We start from the raw sequence: 22,265 nt of genomic DNA on the forward strand, positions 1-22,265 counted from the left end.
CTGTGTGTGTGTGTGTATATCCACACAGAGAGATGTTCCATCATGTTTCTGTGTTTAAATTCACTTTTGTTTTTCTTATTTCCTGACATTTTCCACACGTTGGACCTTCTCTTGTTTCTGACAGTGACTTATTACCGGATCAACCAGAAGTGTGTGTGTGTGTGTGTGTGTGTGTGTGTGTGTGTGTGTGTGTGTGTGTGTGTGTGTGTGTGTGTGTGTGTGTGTGTGTGTGTGTGTGTGTGTGTGTGTGTGTGTGTGTGTGTGTGTGTGTGTATAAAGTGAGAGGTTACGTGCTGTAAGAGGCTTCACAGTGACGGGAAGGGAAAGTGAAGGAATCCTCTTAGCTAATTATAATCAGTGGAAAGGAGCTCTGGTTTGTTTCCGGTAGGAAGTGCTTAGGTGTCAAATGTTGACCAAAATAAATGAGGATTCTCTGTCTGAGCTGTTTCGTTAACCCCTAACGGATTTTTGTTCCAGTTCAGTATTCTTTTCTGTTATCTCTGCTTCTTTCTGTCCATGTTGAAGCAGTGGAAAAGTGGTTGTGTGAACTCTGGCGATGTGGCAGCAGTTAGAACAGAACCGGGCCTCAGCGATGTATCATCCGGCTTTTGTTGCCCGGAGTCGACCTGGAGAACACAAAGCTTGGCTCTCTGTTAATATCAAACCTTTGGAAAACGACAGCCGCCTCTGGTTTTCCTCATGAGAGTGCACACACACTCTCTGGCTGTTGAAAGGAGCTCTGTTGTGGCCCCCTTTTGAGAACAGAAGGTGGCCTTTCACCAGTGTTTAACGGGACACTGAAAAGGTCATCGTTACCTACTGTATCCTGTACGTCTTTGTGCTTCTGTGGGGGAAGATCGTGTGTCTGTTGTGGAATGTAGCATCATAACTTCGAAATGCAAAACATTTCGCAAATGCAATCGGAGCTCCGTGATGTAAAATTGATAACGTCTCATAGCTTGGCATTGTGTGTAGGTTGACTTTTCTAGTGTGCTTTATGGAAATGTGAGGAATTAAAAATGATCTTGGAACAAAGCAGGCTGATCAACATCAACAGGTTTTACACTATATTAAGGACTTAAAGCAGGAGTGTCAAACTTATTTTAGTTCAAGGGAAACATTCAGCCCAATTTGATCTCCAGTGATCGAGACCAGTAAAATAATAACCTGTAAATAACCACAACTCCACATGTTTACTTTATTTTAATGCAAAAAAGTAAAAATGTTCACATTGAAGGAATTGTCTTTTTACAAAACATTATGAGCAACCTCAAATTTCTTCAGAAAACTAATGTCTCTTTGATCAACATGATGCCTCAGTTTATCATTTACACATTAAAAATCAGAGCTCACAGTTAATCTACAAAGACACAAAACATTTAATCACCGTTATCTGGAACTGAACAATATAGTATTTTACTTTGTGGTCAAAATGACAAAAATCTGACAAAAAAGACAAAATGTTACTAAAAGAAGACACACAATGACAAAAAATGAGACAAATGAAAAAAAAAAAAAAAAACATGAACAAGACCAAAAATCTGACAAAAAGTTACAAAGCAACAAAAAATAGTAGAGCCACACGAACGAAACAAAAACACAAATAATACACAAAGCAATGAATAAAGCAAAACATGAAATAAGACAAGAAAACACAAGCGAGACAAAAAGGAAACAAAACGACAAAAATGAGAAACAATGACAAAAACATGACACATGACAAAAGTGAGACGAAAAAACAAGACAAAATATTACAAAAAAGGAGGCACAAAATGACAAAAGAACATTGAACAATCTACTATTTTACTTTATAATCAAAGCAACTTGTCATGGTCTAGAAATGATTTTAAATTTGTAGTTTTACTAATTTACAATCTGTAGTTAATGTCTTCTCTGTAATTTTTACACTTGAGGCCCGGTTTTGGCCCGTGGGCCGCATGTTTGACACCACTGACGTAAAGGGAGTGAGTTGTACAAACTGTCATATATTACGTCTTGGAATTTGAAAATGGTTTGTCTGATTTTTTTTTTTTTTTTTTTTTTCCACCTTAACATTCTAATGCGACCCATACAGATTCTCTTACATTTACTGCTGGTCCTACTTTATCATGTTACTGAAGATGTGAAGAAGTTGGTGTCAGTGGTTTAGAGACAAGAAATCCAAGCTAAATTGAATGAGGAATCATATTTAGCACATGAAAACTGATACTGGAACCCGGCAAATGATCTCTCAGTAGTTTGGTCCGTCCACTATTGTAATCTGGAGCTTTGTATGTGGGTCAGTCACAGTCCATAAATACTCCTCCTGAGGCCTGGAGAGGACCCAAGTGTCAGGCTTTATATCACAGAGTGTCACAGACCAAAGCACTCCTGCTGCTTGTGTTGTTGATAGAGCACTGAGTGTGTGTTTGTGCACATTCACACCTACCGAGAAACTATTTTATTTATTTGTGCTGCTGGAAACCCTGAACCTTCCCTCCATCAACACTGACAGAAAGCTGCCATTAAACTCTGTGTGAATGCAGCTGTAGTTAGTTAACTCTCTCAAGCACTTTCTGGATGGTTTCTTCTGCTCCTGTCACAGTTTTATTCACTTTGAGCTCATGTTTCACTGCAATGTAAAGTCCTGCACCTCTATGGGAACAGAACAACCGCAGCTAACAGCAGACAGAACTTAATGTCTTCTGTACAGTGAGATAAAGTAGTAAAAATAGGGGAGAAGAAAGAATTGATTTGATTACTCATTTATACAAAAAATGATATCATGTGCAACATTTTGTGCAGCACTTAGCGCAGGAGCACATGACAGCTCTACATGCTACAAATGTTTTACTGCTGACATATTTCTTTGTTTTCATATCTGCTCTGTGAACACACAGCCTGCAGTTCAACCCAGGTCAGCCGAAAAGTCCCTGAATCACGTAACTGTTGATCGCAGCTGAGTTATTCATGTTTTCATGCTTGCACTGAGGAGCAAAGAATTATAGATAGAGCAAACCTTTTTTATTGCAAATTTATAAAGAAGACACATCAAATAGTGATTTTTTTTTTTAAATCACAATTTAAAGCTTAGATTTGTTTTGTTTTTTTGTTTTTTTCTGATGGAACAGCAAGTCACAGATGAGTAGTTTAAGGACTGTCGGCAAGTTGGAAATCCGTTGAATTTTTCTGTTTTTACAGTTTCTGGCGCCGATGAATGGTGTAATTTTCCAGATATTTTAAAGACAACCTAATGCTGAGTTCAGGGGTTTATAGAGTTAAAGTCAGCAAAGCATTAAAGTACAACTGCATGTTTTTAGATCCAGTATTGATAGGGTATGTCTGATATTTAATATTATTTAAAAAGCTTTCTTATTTAAAGTTGCACTCCTGCTGTGAGTCCTCAGCTCTGATTATGACAATTATATGTTTTATAAAGAAGCTGGGTGTTTATTTTATGTGCTGCTGCACGTTGACACATCACCACATTCAGAAACGTGTTTTATATCTTCCTGACTGTTGTGTCTGAGGTGAGGCATGTGTGAGGACAGAGGTCAGATTCCTGAAGCCCTCCAGCCCTGCAGACCCACGCCTGCTGTCAGCCAACCATCTCACTGATACACTTTGACCTGCTCTCTGAGATAAAAGAACTTCACCGACTCACCGCCGCAGCCCAGCTAACGGCTTTAACGACTCTGAGCATCTAGCGGCTAATTGCTTTCTAATTCAGCCTCTTTGCAAAGAGAAAATGGGCAGCTTCCTGATGCATTTGTGTCAACACACTCAGGGGTTAAAGTTTAGACGTTTCCTTAGGGTCGAATATTTTTTCTCGAAGACATAAAACTTCACTTATGTGAGGAATGCTGTGCTGTGGTGGAATTGCTTTCTCTAATTGCAGATGTTTAGTTAGAAATTAAATAAATGAGTCTTGGGTTGGTTCGTCAGTCCATAAAGTTAAGTGCACTTGCATGCACACATTGATGAATGCGTGCGTTTTATAATATAAGGATGAAACGTTGCAAAATGGACTTTGTTGCAGCTGACGGGCCTTCTTTCTTTTTCTTGCTCGGTGTCAGAGGAGCCTAGAAAGACAACAGCTCTGTTGTGCACCACCGCATTGTGGAGACTGAACACATTCCTCTGGCAGTCTAGACAAACCTGTGGGCTTCTACTGTCATTACAGCAATTTACATTTCTCAGCTGTCGAAAACGTAGCACCGCTGCTCGCTGTTCTTGCACTGACATGGATACAGTTTGGACTTTGAATCCTGAAAGTACCAAAGATGTGTCATTGGTTGTAGACGAGGGATCGTATCACGCATTAAAACGTTGTAAAGTTTCCAAATGAAATGCATCACACATGTGCAGAATAGAAGAATAAATACTAGGGCTGGGAGTTGAATGTGTTAATTTCAATGAATTAATTGCAGAAAAAACTGGAATATCACTCAGAAAGCACAGTACTCCACCAAGGCTGCTCATTCCACCATATGGCATGATCAGAAATGCAGCATTTTTTTTTTTTTTAGAAATATTTGGATACCAAAATTAATATCCGGATACCGCCGTAGCGAACGAATATTCAGATATTCGGGATATTTGGGTGTAGCCCTACAAGTTTTGAATCTTTTTGTGGTCATCTTCCCTCTGTTTGGACCCATTTCACTTCTTTTTGTGGTGATTTAGGCTTTTTTTTTTGTGATTAGTGTCTTTACGAGGTGATTTTAAACCTCTTTGTTGTTAATTTGCAAATTTTTGACTCATTTTGAATGTTATTGTAGTGATTTTGTGTCTTTTTATGGTGACTTTGAATTTTGTGGGGGTTTTTTCATCTTTTTGGGATGATTTTGAGCCTTTCTGTGGTTATGTTTTTTTTCATGCTTGTTTTGCATTTTTAATGGTTTTGCAGCAAAGAGTTTTCTGTTGAACGCAGCACTTTAAGCCGATGGTGTAAAACATATTTACACAGAGCTAATGTTACATATGGCAATCCTGGTACCGGCGACTGGTGTAGCCATCCCATAATAGACCACTTTTCAAGACAATGAAAGTGCTTGAGTTTACAAAAAGTCTTAAATTGTTGAATATAATCGCTGTAGTTGCGCTTGCAGTAATCTGTGAATGTAGCAGGCAGATGAAAAATGCAGATAAATAGAAATGTTTAAGTTCATGTATATGTCTGCTCATCTATTCAGTCATCAACCACAATTTATTTGAGTTGAAAAACTTTGCTTGTTGAGTGAAATATTGATATTTAATTAATTACAAAGCTCCTAGTTAATTAGATAATTTCTTAAATTGCGTCCCACCACTATTACAGCCACATGCAGACAGATGCTAGACACTATCCAGGGACAGGTATGAAGAGCTCATCGGACCCTGCAGGGGTCAGAGGTCACATTTCTCCTGAGACCTGAATGACGAGGACTCTGGGAACCCGGCCTCGCTGCACAAACACTGCGACTTCAGTAACACAACAGAGCGTGTTTGCGCTGCCACCACGCCAATTTCCCTCTTTTATTAAGGGATTCGCTGTCAGAGGGTGGGAAAATCTGTTTGTGTGTGCGTGTTTGTCCGTCGTAAACCCCTGTGGTCGAGGTTGTCAGATTGATTCTGTGCTGGAGGGCAGCTGGATGCATTTTATTCCTTCTACACAAGTTTCTCCGCTGTCTTTCGAATCGTCTCTTCCTCTTACGGGAAATTGGCTATAAAAACGCCAGCTCTAGAAGCACTGGAAAGGCAGAAACTTCTTGGATTTTATCTGGCTAAAATAACGTTTGCAGCAGCCCACACACTTCTCAAGAAGCATCCAACTCACTATCAAAACAAATGTGGATCTGTCAGGATGGGACTCGACTGCAAACCTTCTCTGTCCTGCCTGGGAATGTAAATACACAACAAAAAAGAGCAGATGTTTTAAAGCGGGGTCCATAAAAAGAATTTAGTCTTGAGCACAGATCTAAAATCCCATTAACTGGATTAGTTGACTAATGTGTGTTTGACAAGGAGCTCCATACAAACAGATAAAATGCACGAGTTTAGATCATCTTCTGACTGGGAGAGAGCGTGCCTAGTGGGGGAACTTTCAAAAAAACTAAATAAATTGAAAAAAAAATCGCTGTAATATGTAAATTTCTACAATCGGTATAGTTCAGTTAACTTTTAGCAACCAGAATAAGTTAGAATATGTAGAATAAGTTAAAATTATGATGGTTTAAAATTGCACCTGGGTCGTTCCAGAACTGGAGGACATTTTAGGTCCCATCTATCAAATTTCAAATAATGCACATACAAGAGCCTAAAACATGCAGTAGTTGTGTAAATGTTTTTGTCCTGAGACCAAATCTAAAAAAACTAGGAGAAAAAATGTTTGAAAGTATTTGTAAAAATACCAAATGCGTCTGGAGTTCCCTCTTAAATGCCATTTTTCTCTTGTCCCCGATGACCAAATTGAATCTCTAATAAAACGGTTAAAAATAAATTTAACCCTTGAAGCTTCAGTGTACCGCCGGCGGTACACCTACTAATTTGCATAGGAATTTCAAGAATGTCCGACGGCTGCAAACACGATTATACAAACACTATACGCCGATGGAAAGCTTAGATTCTCAGGAATCCGCCGGTATAAACCACTTTCAGATGCGATTACCACAGCGGGTGAGAAAAACACATTTGTCCGACAAAAACAAATATTCATCCATCCGTTCTCTATACACGGCTTCAACGCACACAGCGCGACTCACATTTCCGGGTTTATTATTATACACAAAAAAAAATTCCACAAAAAACGGCCATAATCCAACCTTTTACATCCAGATGACACAAGCCAGTAAACTATTTTGTCCAAAACATGTCCTGAAGTCGTATAAAATCCCCGAATCGGTCGTTTTCAAGGAAATGCACCTCGCGATGCCCATCCAATATTCCCTGTATTTTTCGTAATTTTTTTAATTTAAAAATAGAATATTAGCGATTTTTTTGTACTGAAAACGGCTGGAATTGACTGAAGCTTAAAGGGTTAAATAGATTTACCTTTTTTTATATTATTTCTTTCATTAATGGTTCTTGTAATTGTGGGATTTTTTTTAATCAACACAATATGTTAAATGATTCTTACACATGGACCGTGTCACGCAACTGTGGTGATGACATTTTTGCTGTTATATTTTTGTCTTATGTTTTTGTCATTTTGAGTGTTATTTTTGTCATTTTCTTACTCGTTTTTTCTTTTTATGTCTTATATTCGTCGTTTTCCGTCTTGTTTTTGTTGTTTACACCATCAAACTGTTTTCCTAAAAAAAAATGTGTAGAGCAAAGCTATGTCCTCTCTTCTATTTTTTCAGATTTTCATCAAATTGTCAGCCTTGATTGAATGTCTCTCTCTACCTCATATTATCAGGATCAGACTCATTCTTTGGACTGTTTTCCATCAGTCAGTTTGTCCTCTTGGTCAGCAGTAACAGCTAGCTAAATATCTAGCTTCTACTGCTGAGAAAAAGATCACATTAGCATGGATTAGCAACCCTGTTACTGTGATTAGAGTAGGGTTAGCAAACAGCACAGAAAACATGGAATAAAAATGCTACCATTGATGTGGAAGCTGAGCCAATCAATACCTTTTATTGATGAATATGGAGCAGAAAACTGTAAAAGAGGTTTGTTTTTCAAACCTTTTGAATCCCAAATGTCCTCCAGTTCCTGAATGACGAACCAACAATACAATTGTGTATCATGATTATCAAGTTTTATGAAGAACTGCAGTGATTAAATAATGAATGCAGTTGATCCCTTTAATCTGTATTTTGACTAGTCTTAGATCTGGATGTGTTTACTGACTGTTAGTCAATCGTTCTTCATGCAGAGGAGCGTCCCGGTACAGAAAACAAACTGCACCACAGAGTTGTAAAAGTGTCTAAATAAAGCAACAGATTTTGCAGATCACAGTTTCAAGGATCCAGAGAGTGAATCGCTGTTTGAGATAACAAACACTCTTCCCTCGGTCCAAGTTTCCAAACCCTTTCTCTCTTTGGATTCCTCTCCTGTGATTCACGTCAGTTTGTTCAGAGGGTCAAACCACTGGTTAGTCATGAGGGGGCTAACCTCAGAGCAGCTCTTTTCCAACCTAAACTGGGAACGTGACCTCTGACCTGCTCACCACGCTGTCAAGATCAACACCCTGGACAGCTGGGCCACGGCTCGGCGGTTTTCACCACCCCGCCACTAAACACAGACGACAGAGTCACAGTTTTCTTCAGTCCTTCGTAGTTTCAGCGTCTTCTGAAGAGACTTTGCAATGAAGGGGGGACATGTTTAGCTGGTTTCACATGTATTTACATCCTGGTTTGGAGGCCTGTGTGCAGTTAGTGAGGAATGCCCCGGGCCCAAAAGTGGAATAAATCACAACCTCTACTGTCCACGCTCGTGTTTTTCTCTTTCCTTTTTCCTCCTCCTCCATTCTAGATGCCTTCCTCTGAACTCTTTCCCCTGACCTTATCTGTTTTACCTCCCCTCGCTCAACGGCCGTCTTCCTTTTTGCTTCTTCTCTTTATCTCATGCTTCCCACACTGCTGCCCTTCTTTCACCACACTTCTTCCTCCTCCCTGCTCTTGTTTCTCCTCTCAGAAATGCTTTGTGGTGTTTGAGCAGCCTGCAGGCCATATTTACAAAAAAGCAAAGCAATCCGATACCGCTGGAAGCAAGAAAAAAAATAAGTATTCTTTAGTGCCTGTAATTGAAAACAGCATCACGGCAAGTCCAGTGAGTCATTCTCCGCTTTCCAGTTGCTAAAATTAATTTAGCTTTCTTACAGACTTAAAGGAAACACACTATTCATGCTGTAGCTGGAGCTGATACAGGGGAAAACCATTTTAAAAACTAGAGTTGTGGGAAAACTAAGTGTCAGTGAGTTTGTTTCTTAAGAATTTCTCCACAACATGGAAGATTTCTGACTAAATAACAGTTCTAAAGTATGATCCCTTAATTATTTAACATCCAAAAAGTGTTTGTGTGTTTAAAGCACAGAAATACAAACCAGTGAGGAAGAAACACAAAATGCAGAATTGAATTGTTGTGTTAAAACTGTAGCTCCAATCTGACAGCTTAAAGCATTTCCACACGACATTTAAGGAAGCTGTTAATGTTTTAGCTCAGTCAAAACTGAACAGAATTAAGCATTGTGGTAATCTGCATATTTGTACATAACTATGCAATTCATGTGTCTGTCCGGTGTCTCACTGCTTCTGGTGGTTGGGACTCCTGGCGACACACAAGTTGTACTACAGAGCATCATTTCTGGGAGTCCATCAATTTACTTCGGCATTACTTTGGCAATTAGTAGAGATATAGGATGGGAACCTCCAAACATCAAATACACAGTACTGTTCAAAAGTTTGGAGTCGTTTAGAAATGTCCCTATTTCTGAAAGAAAAGCAGTTTTTTTTCAATGAAGATACCATTAAATTATTCAGAACTCCAGTGTAGACATAGCAAATGTGGTAAATGACTATTGTAGCTGTAAACGGCTGATTTTTAATGGAATACCTCCATAGGGGTACAGAGGAACATTTCCAGCAACCATCACTCCTGTGTTCTAATGCTACATTGTGTTAGCTAATGGTGCTGAAAGGCTCATTGATGATTAGAAAACCCTTGTGCAGTTATGTTAGCACATGGATAAAAGTGAGAGTTATCATGGAAAACATGGAATTATCTGGGTGACCCCAAACTTTTGAATGGCAATGTAGATCAACTTTAACTAAAATAAACAAGAAGACCTCGCGCTGAGCATGTATGTTATGTACGGATACCGAATCACGTGACTTAAATATGCAGCAGGCGGCAGAAATTGATGGGACTCAGAAACACCCCCACAATTTAATCAGTTGTTCCTTGTATCATTTCCAACAGATAAGTCCTGATTCGTCCACAGCGGTGGATTTGTAGTAGGATCACAATCATGTGATCATCAGCAGGCAGCTGACGTCGTGTTTACTTGTTGTCATGGTTACAGTGACGCCATGCCGCTATCTCGCAATGATGCAGAAATCTTTAACAAATCCGTGGATCCAGACTATAAGCCGCATCACTGCTAAAATGTAGTCACTTGGTCCTTGTGTCATTTCTGACCTTCCCTGAAAATTTCATCCAAATCCATTAGTCTGCTTTTTGAGTAATGTTGCTAACAGACAGACAAACCAATGCAGATTGTCACATAACTCCGCTGTTGCGTGGCGGAGAAATTCCGAGCTTATCTTCTTATAAAGGATAGATACAGTGTGGAACCCTGTGAATTATAATTCAAGCAAATCTCAGAGATCCCTGTGGGCTCAGTTTCACTCAGGAACCGTTAGCTTTAGAGACTGGGAGGTTTAAAGCTGCTCCAGAGAAGGACAGACTGTTTGTTGTGTAATTTAGGTGAAGATGAGAATTAGATTAATTTGATCTTTTACTGTTCTTGTATGTGAGGGAGGTGCTTTTCAGTAAGATGTTATCTGTTTATTTTGATTCCCTTTGGTTGGATGACCATGAAAAATGTAAGCAATGTTTGTGCCGTCTGTTCCATCCCTATTTAACCTGACATGAACCGGCATTCTGCATTGATCACTGCGTTTGGTACGTTTGGGATGATGTCCACCAGCTGGTAAACCACCAGGATCCGACTTTTTACTGGTGGAGGTCCGATGTTTTAAAAATTCACTCCAACCGGCTGCCTCCAGACACCTGTGTTTACGGGTTAGAATCCATTACAGGTCTGCAGCATGTTGCAAGAACAAATGGTCTGCGTGTCCAGATGCTGGGTCACTCTGAAGTCCTGGACTCGCTGTGAAAGCAACCAGATTCATTCAAAGCTTAACATTCTTGTGTCGCTGCACTCTGGGATCTGTAGTTTTACTGATGACAGAACCGAAGCGCTTTACTACCTGTAATGAAAGAGATTTGTTATCTTTGCTGGGTTTCCCACAGTTTGTTTGTGTGTTTGCCAAGTTGTTTACGGCCCTGAGAAAATTGGTGGTTTTGGATTCACAAAGGACAGTCAAAGCTTTGAAGAGCCTCGCTGCTTCTCTCTGGGAAAGCGGTGCGTTACCAGCTATACTGCTCTCCCTGTTCCCTCCCAGATTCAGTGTTTTTCCAGCTACACAGGGAGATCGGTGTGTGTTTACTGCGTTTTAAACAGGACAGACAGCTTGTTGATACAATAAATGTGGTCAGCATTGTTCTCTGAAATGAGACACTTATTTCAGGAAGTCCTCGTATAAAATGCAGGTACTGTAACTGCAGGAGCACACAACAAATGGAAATTCAGAGCAGAGAAAACTGTCAGGAGCACATTATATGTCATAGAAATCCAGATAAAAATTGGTTTTGATTATTTGTCTGACAATATGTAAGTTTGAACACTGAGAATATGGATTATGTTGGATTGTATCGGCAAGTATACCTACAATAAATGATTGTTTCCATTATTTATACACTATTATGATACTTTGTTTCTGCTTTACTATATATCACAGGGGAATACTGAACTTTCTGCCCTCCTGCATTTGTTTTACATCTTTAGTTACTTATAACATGAAGACTTTACACAATGGATAACAGAACAGCCTGTTAAAGATCAATCCGGTGGTTTTCAGTATTTTTGGCGTCCGATGTGGAAGTCTGAGCTCCAACAAACTGAGTTGTTTTTTTTTCCCCTCTGAACACACGGTTTAATTCCAATAAATGTTCAAATGATCTGGATTAGAGGAAAAAGTCCACAAACTGAAAGCAGATTTGTGTATCAGAACTTATTTTTTCTTCTTTCCGCTGTCATTAATCTGACGACGCCTCTGATTTATCTGCTGTCTGTTTGTAAAAGTGCAGCTCAGACCGGCTCCTCCTGCTACTGACACACGTTAATGATCTAATGATGTCATTTATACAATAATACATCAGTCACAGGGACCAAACCAGAACTTTAACTCTTAAACTACCTTCTGCTTCCTTTGTTTCTGTGCTTTAACTTGAGCAGGACTTTAATTTGTTGTGAAGCATTTTTGCATTTATGTCTTGGTACTTTTGTTTTTATTTTCAAGCATATACATAGAGAGAAAAAGTAATTGCTAAGCAGAATAGTGTACACAAACGCTCAACAAATAGATGGCATGTTATACTCTTTTTTTTTTTTGAAGTAAGTCTTTGAGATATTTTCTCAATAAAGTCTGCATGATTTATGGCAAAATCTTCTAATATTTTTTCAGTACGTATATTATTCTTTTGAGTGAAAGGTTTAACTTTATTTGTACCGAGTAACATTTGGTGTCTTTAGTGTTTAGAAAGCTGAGGTTCATCAGTATTTGTTCATTATAGTTGTGTTCTTTTGGAAACAGACCAAACCTAATGAAATTCATTTTGAAGTAATCTTCAGACATTTGGCTCTGATGTCTTCCCAAAATGTTGTCATCTTTCTGCTCTGCCTCTGTGCATTTAACACATATATCTGGTATATTTTTATTGAGCTGATTTAGCTTTGCAGGGGTTACTTCGCTGTTCTGGTGCTTTAACTTAAGGAAAGGGTGCTGATGAGCTGTTATCTCTAAAAAAAAAAAAGAAAACAGGATTTCCATATCTACAGATACAGTAAATCCTCAAGAGGAAGCAGCTGGAGCAATAGAAAGCTGCAAATGAGTATATTCTCCGTTTATTAATCATCAAGACGGTTATATTTACTGTTTTGCTGCTGTTTAAAGATATGTGACAACACTGAGGCTGATACTGTCTCGTTTTACGTCCCTTTCCTTTGATGCTTTGTTGGTTTTGAGCCTCGGGTGAAGCTCCCCTCTGGTCTCTTTTTACAGCACATAACTGCCACAAAGGCACTAGAAAGAGGGGTTGATATCGACAGTGTCACTCAGAGGATGAAAGGTTGTGTGAGATAGCCCCAAGAAATGTGGCACAAATGTAACGTTCAAACTGAAAGCCAGATGTGCAGCAGGAGGGAGGAAGGTAAAAGGGGGAGACAATGGATGAGATGCAGAGGGGAAACTGATGACAGAGCATCGGCCAGAGGAGGGAGGAAAGGGTGAGGTTGAGTGAAAGAGAGCAGCAGAGCAGAGGTTTTGGGGAGGTGGAGAGCAGAGAGTCGCGGTAAGTTGCTGACTGACTGCTGGAACAGGATGGGGAAGTGGTGGAGGAGGCCAGGAGAGCTGCTTCCATAGGTGGGTCTCAATGGCACATGGATGCACACAATGGAGCACATTATAGCAGCAACTAGCTTTCAGTTTCAGCTGCTGCATTTTTCTTTTTTTTTTTTTTTTTTTGCCCATTAATCAAAGTAGTGCCAGTCTGAAGTGTGTGGACTGATTTAACCCAGCATAGAGCGGGTACTACGACTGTATTTTCATCTTTGATTGGTGTTAGATTTGAAACCAGATAAGATAGATCGATTATTCTTTTTGGATATAAAATCTGGGGACTTTCACTAATATTTCACACATTCACCAAGTCTCAGAGCACTTTTTCATTGCAGTGATGGGTTTGTAAAAATGCACATATCAAAAATCTTTATAAACCAGAAAATGGGATATTGTGCAATTTCTTATATATTTGAGGGCTACAGATATGCAATTTCTGTATTTTGAAAGATATGTAAAATAAATAAATGATTTACATTTTTTTTTAGGTTTATTGCACTTTTAAGCAATTTATTGTAGTAGTTAAGTCAGAAGCCAATACATATTATTAAAACTTGGGCTATAAGGGTTATATTGATGTAAAGAAAATAAAAATACTCCAAAAAAATGCACTACAGTATATAAAAATGTAACAATATGTCCTGGTGGACTGGCTCAATGGTAGGTCTTAAAGGGTTAATCCACTCAGCGATACGAGCGGACTGGCATGCCGTCTGGACTTCTTCTCCTCCTCGTCGCAGGCCGAGTGTTTGCTGTTAAGTCCTCGGCAGGCGGTCTGAGTGTATGTTCATGTTCGCATGTCCATGTGTGCAGCTACAGGTCAGCTGTGTGAGTGAGGTCATGTTTAAATGCACAAACTCAGGCGTGTACTCTGTGTTTTGTGTGTGAGAGTGGATCAGGTTTCTGCCTCGGCAGTCTCCCTCTTTTTGCCTCTCGCATTAACAGGACAGTAACACGACACGATGCAGAGCGAGGCAGCAGGGAGGCCTTCAGAGGGGCAGCAGCTCCGCCAACATACAGACATAAACACTGCAGAGTAAATTCTTCACCTGGTGGAGTCACTTTCTGCATACCTCAGTGAGCACACTGCAGGTTGAATATTTGTCTTGTGATTAGACACGTATGCAGGACATTAAGCTAATCATTGGTATAAAACAAACTGCAGAGGCGACCTCCTGCCAAGTCCAGAGTGCTTTAATACTACAGAGTATATTTTCTAATAGTTTTCTGATGAGTCAAGAGCCTGTGTTGGCAGGAGACCAGTTGTTCCCTCTGTTTCAGAGTCAGGATGTGTTTTTAGCCACGCTAGCATTTAGTTCCACACTAAAACATAAAGCATTAAATGGAGCAGCTGTAAATTCTGCACAGACCTTTATGATTCCCAGAGGGTGGATTCTAATGACTTGTGTGATTCTCTGACATTTACCTCGGTGGCACCTTTAGGTTGACATTTTAGGATTATACTGAAATATGTCTTGACTGTTGCATGGATTAAATTTTGTCCAGATATTAATGGAATGATGAAAGGTCAAAATATCCTCTACTCGTATCTTTTATTGTGAATATTCTTAGATTATCTAATTTTCAGATGAATTGTGCAAATGCATGTTTAGTCATGATGCAATTTCACACCTTGTAAGAAGAACTTATTCTGTGAATAGAAGACAGTATGGCAGAGCAAGAATATAAATCACTACTTCAAGTCAGAACTTCCCTCTCTAATTTATCGTCACCCTAAGCAGTCGAGGGAGATTGTCTCTTCCCGAGCGTGGTTCTGCCAGAGGTTTATTCCCACATAATTTAAGGAAAGAGATAGATAGATAGATGGATAGATACTTTATTAATCCCAAAGGAAATTCAAGAAAAGCAGTCCCCCACTACCAGAAATTATGCAGTCGAAATTCGCACATTTTGGGAGTTTGCAGAGATCATCCTACTATGTGATGAGCCGTGAGATGACTCAAGTTGTAAACTGGTGCTGTAGAAATACAAGTGAATTGAAATTAAAGAGAGAAAATGCATGCAGGATGCAGAGATAGCATAAAGAATATGCGGTGTATCCAGGCAGCCACATGAGTTTAACTAAATCTGTGGAGAAAATTTTGATTCTGTACCAAAACATTGTCACTGGAGCTTTCGGCCAAACCAAACACCTGCAAAACTCATTTCATTCCCGTCAGCCCCAGCTGTACTTTGTGTTTAATCCTAATTAGCAAGTTAACTAAGAGGAACACTGTAAAAATCTTTTACGGCCTTCGTTAGTATATTGATGCTAGCATTTTGCTAAAAGCTCAACCTCACAGAGCTGCTTGCATGGCTTCTCAAAAGTTGTGGTTGTTGTTTGATTAAAAAGTAGGTGACTAAACCAATTTTTTATGTTTAGTTTCATTCCAAAAGTTCTTAAGAAGCCGCTGAGCCATAATGTGATTTTCATGCATCAGGAAGATTAATTGAACAGCTTATTTCAGTAAATTGTTGTCTTATCAGTGTTTCCTCTGAATTCTTGCTACTTGTGGATGTTTTCACCTCTCTCGACTGCTTCCTCATCCTACTGTTTTTTTTCCATTCCCAGCGCTGCTAATCAGACTTTTTTCTGTCCCTTCTCTCCACCTCCCTTCCACTCGTTCCTCTATATTACAAAACATTTCCAGTCAAACTCATCCTTGCCTCTCTGTGTGTCTAATCAGGACCTGAGGTGTTTCCCAGCTACAGCAGCATGTCTGAGGCGGTGGTGCCGGACGCTCTGGTGTCCCCAGCAGTGAGCGGTCTGTACGGGGAGAAAGCCGGCGGCCCCACGGCGGTGGACTTCAGCTACGTGGGCATCGACGCCATCCTGGAGCAGATGAGGAGGAAGGCCATGAAGCAAGGTTTTGAGCTCAACATTATGGTTGTGGGTAAGTAGAGGAAGTGCACTCTCACTGAAATATGTCCTGGTTTAGCCTGTCAGCAGCAGAGAGGAAGTTGAATTCCTACACACCACAGAAAGCATGGTAGGTATTAGAAATATTCCTGCAACTTCTGTATGCTAATCCTTCTGCTGGTATGTGTGTAAGAGGAAGCCTCTCAGAACTGTTCGACATAAAATGCGGCACGCGACAAGATGACCCATTGTCTCCTTTCATTTTTACTTTATCTATTGAACCGCTTGCGTAAATGATTAGAAACTCCCTTCACGTGTCCCCTTCAACTTCCCATTCAGTCATGCTGTACGCAGACGATACACTGGTTTACTTGGCAAATGTTCAAGTTACCCTCCCATATGTCTCAAAAATACTGGAAAATCTGGATACCTTTCAGGATACAAAGTTAATTTCTCAAAATCTGCATTGATGCTGATTAACAGACAAAAATGCAGTGTCTATACTCCCCAATGTGGTAAATGAGGTTCTGTATTTGGGTATAAATTATCGTCAGTGGCAAAGACAAACTATTGTCTAATTCTGAAAAAAGATAGAAGAAGACATCACTAGATGGAGACACCTGCCAGCGTCAGTCCCAGGATGTATTTCAGTCATCAAAAGGAATGTTTTACCCCGCGTTAACTTTATCAGCTCAATGATTCTACTTGCACCCCCAGCTGGAGACTCCCTGTTGCAGACTTGTGTTTGGAATGGAAGAAGCCCCAGCATAAAATGGTCTGATCTTCAATACAAAAAACCAGATGGAGGAATGCCGTGTCCAAACTTTAAATTATATCACTGGGCTTTCCTATCAAAGAGTGTCAGTTACTCGATTGAGGAGGAAAAAATGTCTTCATGGAAAAACTTAGAACAACAATTAATAGCACCAATACAGTTAAAGGACGTTCTTCTTACAGGCATGTCTACCAAGAAATACGGTCTATACTTTGGTCCAATTACATCCTAATGTTGAAAGTGTTTAGATCAGTAGGAAATTTTCTAAAAGTTAAAAGTGGTTGGTGTAGGTCGTCTCCACTATGGAACAACAACAACCTTTTATCTGAAGGGAAACTATTCACTAACAAAAATTGTTACTACTCTTTAAGATATTAACAGGGTTGATACAATCCTCAGTTTTCTTTTTTTTGTTGTTATTGGGGTTAAAAGTTCAGATGTAACCGCAAGTTTGTCATACATTGAGTGTGTGAGTGTACATGTTGCATCTGGAAATAAAAAAAAAAAAAGATTCAAAAACTAACATTCCTGCAACTTGATGCTTATATGAAGGCTTGCTGAAATGGAGAGAATGAATTTCTCTATTTGGACTAATAAAATATAACTTAAAAAAGAAGATAGATTTGTGCATAAAACTTTGACATTACTCCTCTGTATCCACAACAAAAGGTTGGACTTTTTACCATGATTTTTTCTCTCTTCCTTATCCTCCAAGCCTTGTCATCATGTGCAGACTCTACAGTCATTTTTCTAAGTTTTATATCAGCTTATCTCAAAGCTCAACCAACTGTTGTCAGTCCTGTTATTCAGATATGACACTTTTCTCTCTAATCAAAGTTTGACAGAAGTACAGGCCTCTAGGTTGTTTTAATAAGCAGCCACACATAGCAGGATTTAAAACTCTCTTTCTCATTGAGTCCTCTTCACTGTGATCCAACACTTTTTAAAGCAGCAGCTAATTACACACACCTTCTCAGTAGACAGGCCACCATAAAACCCACCGCCTCCTCTGGATGATGTCAGTGTGTCTCCGTTGAGAAGCAGCCTCAGGGATGAGACTCGGTTGTGTAACGCTGCAGCGGTAAACAGAATTAAACAAACTCGGTTTCCATGTAGTTTTTACTCTCAGGTGCGTTCTGCCACAAGAATGAGAGCGGCGCAGGAAGGAGTGATGAGTTTAAAGAGTGGATGATTGGGTCGACAGCTTTGATGAAGAAAATAGCACACCTTTGGTACCACTGTCACATGTCACCCATTCATTCAGTGTCCCATGGTTATCCACAATTCCTACATCCTTTGCTATTTGCAAGTATTTACCAGACTCATCCTTTGTTACCGTCTGCCGTACCCCCCTAACCTTGCCAGCAAGTTGATTTCTCGCGATATTTGTGAGTTCACAAATCTCTCAAGAAACCATCTTGCTCCGCTCCCACATTCACTGTTCGTACAGAGCCAAGTTGGCACGGGCCAATCACGCAGCAGTATTGGTGTGTGGGGCGGGATATTCGGGTGTGAAGACGACACCAAGCGCCAGTAGATCAAAACAAACACGGCAACGGAGGACAACGATCGTGTAGATGCTGCTATTAAGTCAGTTTTAGCTGAATCTCCTGTCGCTTCTTTGAAGGAAGAACAACGAGAGGCACTTTGCGCATTTCTGGACGGTAAAGATGTTTGTGCTTTTTTACCTACGGGTTTTGGTAAGAGTTTAATCTACTAATTGGCTCCGCTCGTTGTGAAGATCCCGCGATTGGCTAAAACCAAACCTGTCAGAGGCGGGACATACTGTTGCATTGTCCAATCCGTGCCTCTTTCCTCCGAACGGATTTACATGGAGCGGTCCCAGATTGATATTGTGGAGTACTATCAAGTACTGCACAATTATTAATCTGGCTATTGCCAGGTTAATACCCCCCCGTCTTACCTCCTCTTATCCAATTGCCCTTTTGTTACCCTTGATTCAAATATACGCAAATTAACCACTGTCTACCTTGGTATTTACTTACAATCCCCACCCTTTTCTCTGAGATGTTCCTTTTGTCTGACCCTCTGTATTTGCATACAGCCCCTCCCTACCCTCTGATCCACCCTCTGACATCCCTATGAAATGGGAAATCTCCAAATGTTCTGGGTCGGCTTACCTTCACAGGCTCATGCTCTGTGTTGGTAAGCCCACCGTATGCCGGAATACCGATAAACGCCCCACTACAGCAAACTTTGCAGAACCGAGAGTGAAATTTCCTCAACAGCTTTATGAGACTTCTCATATTGATGACTAAATGCTGCAGCTGCACGATTAAAACAACGCACTCAGAAACAAAAAGATTCAAGATTCAAGAACTTTATTTTCATAAACACAGTGGTTACCCTAAGTAATGAAAGTCTTATTTTGCGAGTTCTCTGCACACAACTGAAATAATAAATAAAATTACATAAAATAGAATATAATAAAAAATAGTTAAAATGTATATAAATACATTTTAGTGCAAATGTTGCTATCTTGTGGAATACTGTCATATACACAGGAGTTGCTATGTGCAAATACAGGAGATATGGGCAAAATATTGCTCTGTATAGATATTGAGTCAGTGATTTAGTAGCCTGGTGGCCTGTGGATGGAAACTGTTTTTCAGTCTGGTGGTCTCTGCTTTCAAAAGAAGCAGCAGCAGAAATGTTTGCAAAATTTTAATTGATCTGTGGTTTTGAGTTAATTTTGTTCTCTTTTTCCTTTTTCTGTATCGTTATTATTTTCTGACAATTTAGTTTCACCGTCTTTTTGAGTTAAGTTCGTCCCCAGATATATTGTGAAACAGTTTAAACTCAGTCTGCTCTGCTTTGGCCACATAGAGGAGGCGAGTGTGGGATTTTGGCACTACTTCCCTGTTGTGATGGTTGTTAGCGGTAGAATGTTGGACGAAGAAACCTTAGAAAATGCAGCTGTTACAGAGAGTGGAGAGTCCTTCCAGAGAGCTACGGGAGATAAAATGCACATTTATCATGTCGACATACTGAATCCTTAAACTTAAAGCTGTATGTTTCCATATTTGCCGTCCAGGTCCATGTTTGTGTGCTTCAGACTGCCGGAGCATGCGACTGTGTTCGAGAGTGCATCTCCATAAAACAGCGAAGTTCTCGGTGTTGACTTAACCTGAGGTTGAACTGTGAATGGTCTTTTCCCAGCGGGCCCCTGCAAACCCCTCTTCATTAACCCACAGCAGAGTTAGGATGAAGTGCAGAGGTCACAGATGGTCTCATCCATGCAGACAGACCGCTGAAAAGTAAAACTTCAGGAGAGCATTACATCACTGTATTACTGCTTTTCATGTAATAATCTGTTCAGTCAGTGCCCTGAAAATGTAGTTGTGAAACTAAAGAAGATGCAAATTATAATCCTCTGAAGCTGAAGCAGTTTCTGGTTTCTCATTTTTCACTCCTATATAAAGTCTTGCACTTCTATGGAAATATCACAGCCATGACTAGAAGAGAGAAATCTAAAATGTATTGTGCAGTTTAACAAAGTTCTAATGCTGTGGATCATACAAAAAAGAAAAGAAAACACTTTTTTTTAAATTGATTATGTTATGAAAATTGAAAAATCCTGGTATCAGCATGTACAAGATTTTCCACACAGATGTCAGAAATACTTGACTCTACACTTTCCAGCTATTTCATATCACTGGAAAGTGAATCTGAAGTGAACTTTTCAAATAAAACATAAATTAGTCCCGTTATGGAGTGGGTAAACTGTGTTCTGGTCAGAAGGTGGCGCTGTGAGCTACATGGCTGCAATAAATGGCCTTTAATGGGTCGCCTCTCTGAACTATTTCTACTGTCATAAAGGATGTAAACTTATCCACGATTTGTGCCCAGAAATTCTCCAGAGGAATTAAAAAATACTTTAGGAGGCTTGATCTAAAATCATCAAAATTCACAAAAAATTCTGCTCAACCGTCTGTGATTTACATGAAACTTTTTTTTATCAGAAACTATGAATATTTTATTAGTGTCTGTGAAATTCTAAAGATTTTGACTATCCATTCTATGTAGTTCCAAGATTACATTTCAGGTTACTACTTACATTTTTGATTTTCTTCAATGCATTTATCTTCTATCTCCAATCACAGCAGCTCATCTCAAAGCTGCAGCACACTGGACTAATGTAAACATGTAAATATCACCTAGATCTACTCACACACACACACACACTCTGATGCATAGCAAACATAACAGACACACAACTGCACTCTTGCACTTTAATTTGAGATCTCTACCTCATTATTTGTGACTTTTTTTCTAGTTTTGTCTTGTTTTTTAAAGATTTGCTCATGTTATAATGTCTTATTTTTACTGTGCAAACTTGTGAACATCACTTTGCTTTTCACTGCACAGACTGCATGAACTTGTGACAAATAAAACCCTTAAATCTTGAATTTAATCTGTCTGCTCTGTGTAAGCACAGCCTGCAGTTCAATGTAGTTCAACTGAAAAGTCTCAGAAGTTTTGTCTCGCGACTGATAGCTTTCCAGTTTCGCCAAGGAGCACTGAGTATTTAATTGTTTTTTTTTTTAACATGATCTAGTTTATTTCTGGCATTTTTTTAAAGACAATATGTAGAACTCGGTTGGTTTGGGATCAGAGGGTTAAAAGAATTGTTCTGCTTTTCCTTTCATCTCGTCTCCACTTCTACCTAAAGTCATTTTGCTGTGGAAAATTATCATTGCATCTCGTTGGGATTTGTTTTGGCGCCACTCTGTGAACCGTTGGGTACCTACAAGCAGCAGCAGAAGAGTTTTCTCATTGTCTGCCTTTGTGCCTACAGGACAGAGTGGCCTGGGAAAGTCTACTCTGATGAACACGCTGTTCAAGTCTAAGGTCAGCCGTAAGTCGGTGCTGGCTACAGCCCAGGAGAAGATCCCCAAGACCATCGAAATCAAGTCCATCAGTCACGGTATGGGCCTCCTCAGCAGCTCCACTCCTTCTGTTTGCCACCTTTTGAACTGTTCTGTGTCCATCTATGCTCCACAGCTTGTCTTTCATTATCCTTCTTTCATTACTTTTCTTTCTTCCTCCCTCTAATGCTAGTTTTTATGACTGGTCCTGGTAGCTCTTTATTCCAAACTGTCTCCTCAGATCAGTTTCTGAATAAATTCTGTTCGATAAACAGTCAGTGGATTTGCAGGATCGTTTTTACTTCAAAAACATTTGGTTTCTATTGTTGAATTTATGAGGCGTTTCTGACGTTAGAATATACACCGTGCTGGCACCGACTCTGTGTTTTTTCCCTGCAGACATTGAGGAGAAAGGAGTGAGGATGAAGCTGACAGTCATCGACACGCCAGGCTTTGGAGACCAGATCAACAACGAGAACTGGTACGCTGCACTCTTTCTCCGTCACCACATTAACCAGTGGGCTTTGAAATGACAGCATCTGACCAGACGCTCCTCCCTTTGTCCTCCTTTCCTGTTATCTCACTTTTCCTGT

The 22,265-nt window shown here is 39.8% G+C and overlaps 1 protein-coding gene across 5 annotated transcripts in view; it reads left to right on the plus strand.

The window, feature by feature from the left end:
* The window catches only part of LOC110956028 (septin-9-like), a 105,898-nt gene that overhangs the window by 72,827 nt on the left and 10,806 nt on the right, over positions 1-22,265 (plus strand). For all 5 annotated transcript variants that reach the window (XM_022201252.2, XM_051941054.1, XM_022201254.2 and 2 more), the window contains 3 exons: positions 15,836-16,042; positions 21,603-21,731; positions 22,072-22,153. In XM_022201252.2, the coding sequence (XP_022056944.1) occupies positions 15,836-16,042; positions 21,603-21,731; positions 22,072-22,153 (418 nt within the window). The remainder of the gene's footprint in view (positions 1-15,835; positions 16,043-21,602; positions 21,732-22,071; positions 22,154-22,265) is intronic.

This window comes from Acanthochromis polyacanthus, chromosome 21 (assembly GCF_021347895.1).
Source record: "Acanthochromis polyacanthus isolate Apoly-LR-REF ecotype Palm Island chromosome 21, KAUST_Apoly_ChrSc, whole genome shotgun sequence".
NCBI classification, from domain to species: domain Eukaryota; kingdom Metazoa; phylum Chordata; class Actinopteri; family Pomacentridae; genus Acanthochromis; species Acanthochromis polyacanthus.